Raw genomic sequence first — 3,090 nt, forward strand, 5'->3', positions numbered from 1 at the left:
CGTATGAAGAAGATGCTATTCATGCTTGCCCGAGCGCCTTGTGCCAGGCGGTTACACAGCAGTACTGCACCGAACTTGCTGATGGGGGAGGAATTCCGCCCAGCATGCAGGGGTCGAGACACGACAGCCGTCAAAAGACAGGTGTTTGCCTCGCCCCGTTCTGCCTTATTCCCTCCTATTCCCCAAATAATCTTCTTTCCAACGTGGCCCCAAACCCCCTGATCCCAGACATCCTCTCCCAGTTTCAGTGCCTTATTGTCCAAGCCCAGGACAATGGGGGGCACAGACGTCGACGAAAAAGCAGCCGCATGATGATCTGCTCCCCCAACTCCCACCAAAGCCCCAGTCTAAGCGGGTTCTCTCTTACAATCCAGGAGATCACAAAGGGAAAGTCGTTCAGCTGACCCATTAATCAATCTGAGCACACAAGGAGTGGAGGTTCGCTTGGTTCGGTTTCGAGTATTTCAGTATTGAGCATCTTGAGGCGCTCCCTGTGTTCGTCTAAATCTACTATTATCCTACCCTTGTCCGGGGTGGGAAAGATGGTTTCTATATACAACCAGGACGGCAACAATGGCCAACCCCGTAAGAGACATGTACAGACGGGGCTTCCAACCCGCCCCCAACCTCCTCCGCTCCCCCCGCAGGAAAAGCAAGACCATCGTGAATGCAGAGAAACACACTTCGTATATCATAATCCCTGAGGCGAATCGCCCCTTAAGATGTAAGAAAAGGTTGGACCCCTTTGATAGTGTTTGAAAACAGACAATAAGAGAAAATCAAGTCAGACAAGCTGACCACGGCCTTCCCCCCGGGCCTCCCGACGCGCGCCTGGTATCTCGTTTTGCCCATGACACCTGCCTCCCCTTCCAAATGTAGCAACTCCGGTTTTTTTCATTTCGTTTCCCACCGTGAATTCCCATGAGTCCCGTCCCCGTCGTCTCGGCATCCCAATAAAAGACAAAGAAAAAAAAAGGAGGCAAATGAACTTCAGGCGGCGACCTATGGAGGTGCCAGCCCATGTACCCTTGCACTCCAAAGAAACGTTGTGATCTCTACCGGGGAGAGAGCCGAATAGAAGAGGAAAGCAGACGATGTAAAGGATCAAAACTCCCTGCCGAAAACAAGCACCCCCTTGATTCTTCATCATCGTACACGACCACAGTGTGTTTTTTATGACTTTTAGTGCTTTTGGCTTTTCGCTCGCGGGGTAAAAAGAAAAGGAAAATGATGGCTCTTTTAGAGATTACACACTAATAACCTGATTTTTGTGTATCCTTTTTTGTGACGTGTGATTTTGATTGTGGCCCCTGGTGTAAAGTCTTGTGTGAAGATGTGGAAAAGGGAGAAGGAGACCAGAATTGAAGGGGGTTTGGGATATCTGTCATAAGAACGCAAGAGAAAGAAAAAAGCAAAATCTCGTAACGGAAGAAGAGAAGTAGTACGCAGAGAAGAGAAGCTAGAGACGGCTGTTTTGGATGGCTCGCCTGCGCTTCTTGCGTTGCTCTGCGGCGTCGAGCTGGGCTTGTCTCGCACGACCTGCGGTTGATGTTAGCTTTTATGGCTTGCTTTGTAATTAGAGTCAACGTAAACATACCAACTTTCTCGTACTGCCTCTTGTGCTCCTCCGAGACCCAGGAGTAGGTGATGGCGCGCTCGGGATGCATGGCGAGCAGGCCGATGGAGTTGTTCATCTTCTTGCCCTGCTCGCGAACGTCGCACTGGAAGGTGCGCGGGTTGTCGTCCTCGTCGAAGACGAAGAGGTTGTTCTGGTCCGTGGCGGGGATCTGCTTGTTCTTGCGGTAGTAGACGCCCTGGAGCCCCTGGGGCCCGCGCTTGTGGCCCTTTGCGGCGTCCTCGGGGAAGACGGAGGCGTACTTGGCCTCGACCTCCTTCCAGGAGAGGTGGTGGTCGACGCGGAAGTAGTCGATGAAGTCGACCTGCTGGATGGTGTATTTTACGTTGCAGCGGGAGCCGGTGGGAGAGCGGCGGGGGCGGCGGGAGGGAGAGGAGCCGCCGGTGCGGAGAGTCACGGGGAGGCGGTTCGTGAGGCGACGACCGACGATGGGGGGCGAGAGGGGGTGGCGGTGATGCTGGTGCTGGCTTGTTGTTGGGGAGGGGAGGGCGTCTGGGTAGGCCATAGGCGGGATGGGCATGCGGTAGGCGGTTGGGCTGGGGATGTCGATGCGGGATTCTGGGAAGGAGTTGATGGACTCGAGAGAGGTTCTACGGGGACCCGTCAGGGGGGTCATGAAGGTTGCCGAGTTTGGCGGTTGAGGGGGGAATTCTGGGTCCGGGAGGCGGAGGTCGAGTTCGCGGAGGCGTGGGAGGGTGATTTGGGCGTTGGCCGAGGAGGACGAGAAACTGCCGTCTTTGGAGGTGAAGGAGAGCTGAGAGGAGACAGACGGAAGGAGGTCTGGCGATCTTGGTTCAGGAGAGGAGAACTGAGAGTTTGTTGATCTCGTCATATCTGAGACTTGACGTGTGAGCCGTCGGTTCCTGCCTTGAGTGAGAGAGGGCTTTCCCTACCTTCTGACTTTACTGATGAGAAGCTTTGTGTGGGTGAGGGGAGCGTGGGTGACTTGAGGTTGAAAGATGCCATGGAGGCGAGTGTGGTTGCGACTTCCACTTCGTGGCGCTGGCCCGTTGATGAGGGCTGCTGCTTCGAGTCGTAGCGGACATCGACGTCCATTCTGTCATCGTAGCCGAAGGAGGAGGAGAGACTTGGGAGAACCCTGGGCACGTCGTCGTTGCGGGCTTGAGTGAGGCTGCTTGGCGGAGGTAGTCTGTCCATGCCGTGCCGGTGTTCTTGTAAGCCAACAAACATCTTGCCTGATGTTGATGATGATGAGGTTGTGTGAGGTGTCGACGAGGTAGGTGATCCAAAGACGACGATGTCTGAAGGGCAATGAGGACCTGGCACCTGCGGAGATCTTATCGATGAAGAATGGTGAAGGAAGTTTGGGGGCGAGGTATGTTGATGATCGGGAAAGGAGAGACGAGACGAGTCATCGACAACGGGTCAGACCCTGATTATCAACTTCTATCCGTCCGCGATGGATCTGGGTTGTCTCTAGGTTATACGTCTTC

At 54.4% G+C, this 3,090-nt stretch overlaps 1 protein-coding gene across 1 annotated transcript; it reads right to left on the reverse strand.

The window, feature by feature from the left end:
- Positions 1–1,459: 1,459 nt before the first annotated feature.
- On the reverse strand, positions 1,460–2,827 carry CGCS363_v006673 (uncharacterized protein; the record flags this gene model as incomplete). Its single annotated transcript, XM_036638522.1, has 3 exons — positions 1,460–1,539; positions 1,598–2,476; positions 2,530–2,827. 3 exons carry the CDS (start codon positions 2,825–2,827, stop codon positions 1,460–1,462), a joined length of 1,257 nt encoding a protein of 418 aa, XP_036496379.1.
- Positions 2,828–3,090: the final 263 nt, after the last annotated feature.

The sequence above is a fragment of the Colletotrichum siamense genome, assembly GCF_013390195.1.
Source record: "Colletotrichum siamense strain Cg363 chromosome Unknown KSG_Cg363_contig04, whole genome shotgun sequence".
Lineage (NCBI taxonomy): Eukaryota > Fungi > Ascomycota > Sordariomycetes > Glomerellales > Glomerellaceae > Colletotrichum > Colletotrichum siamense.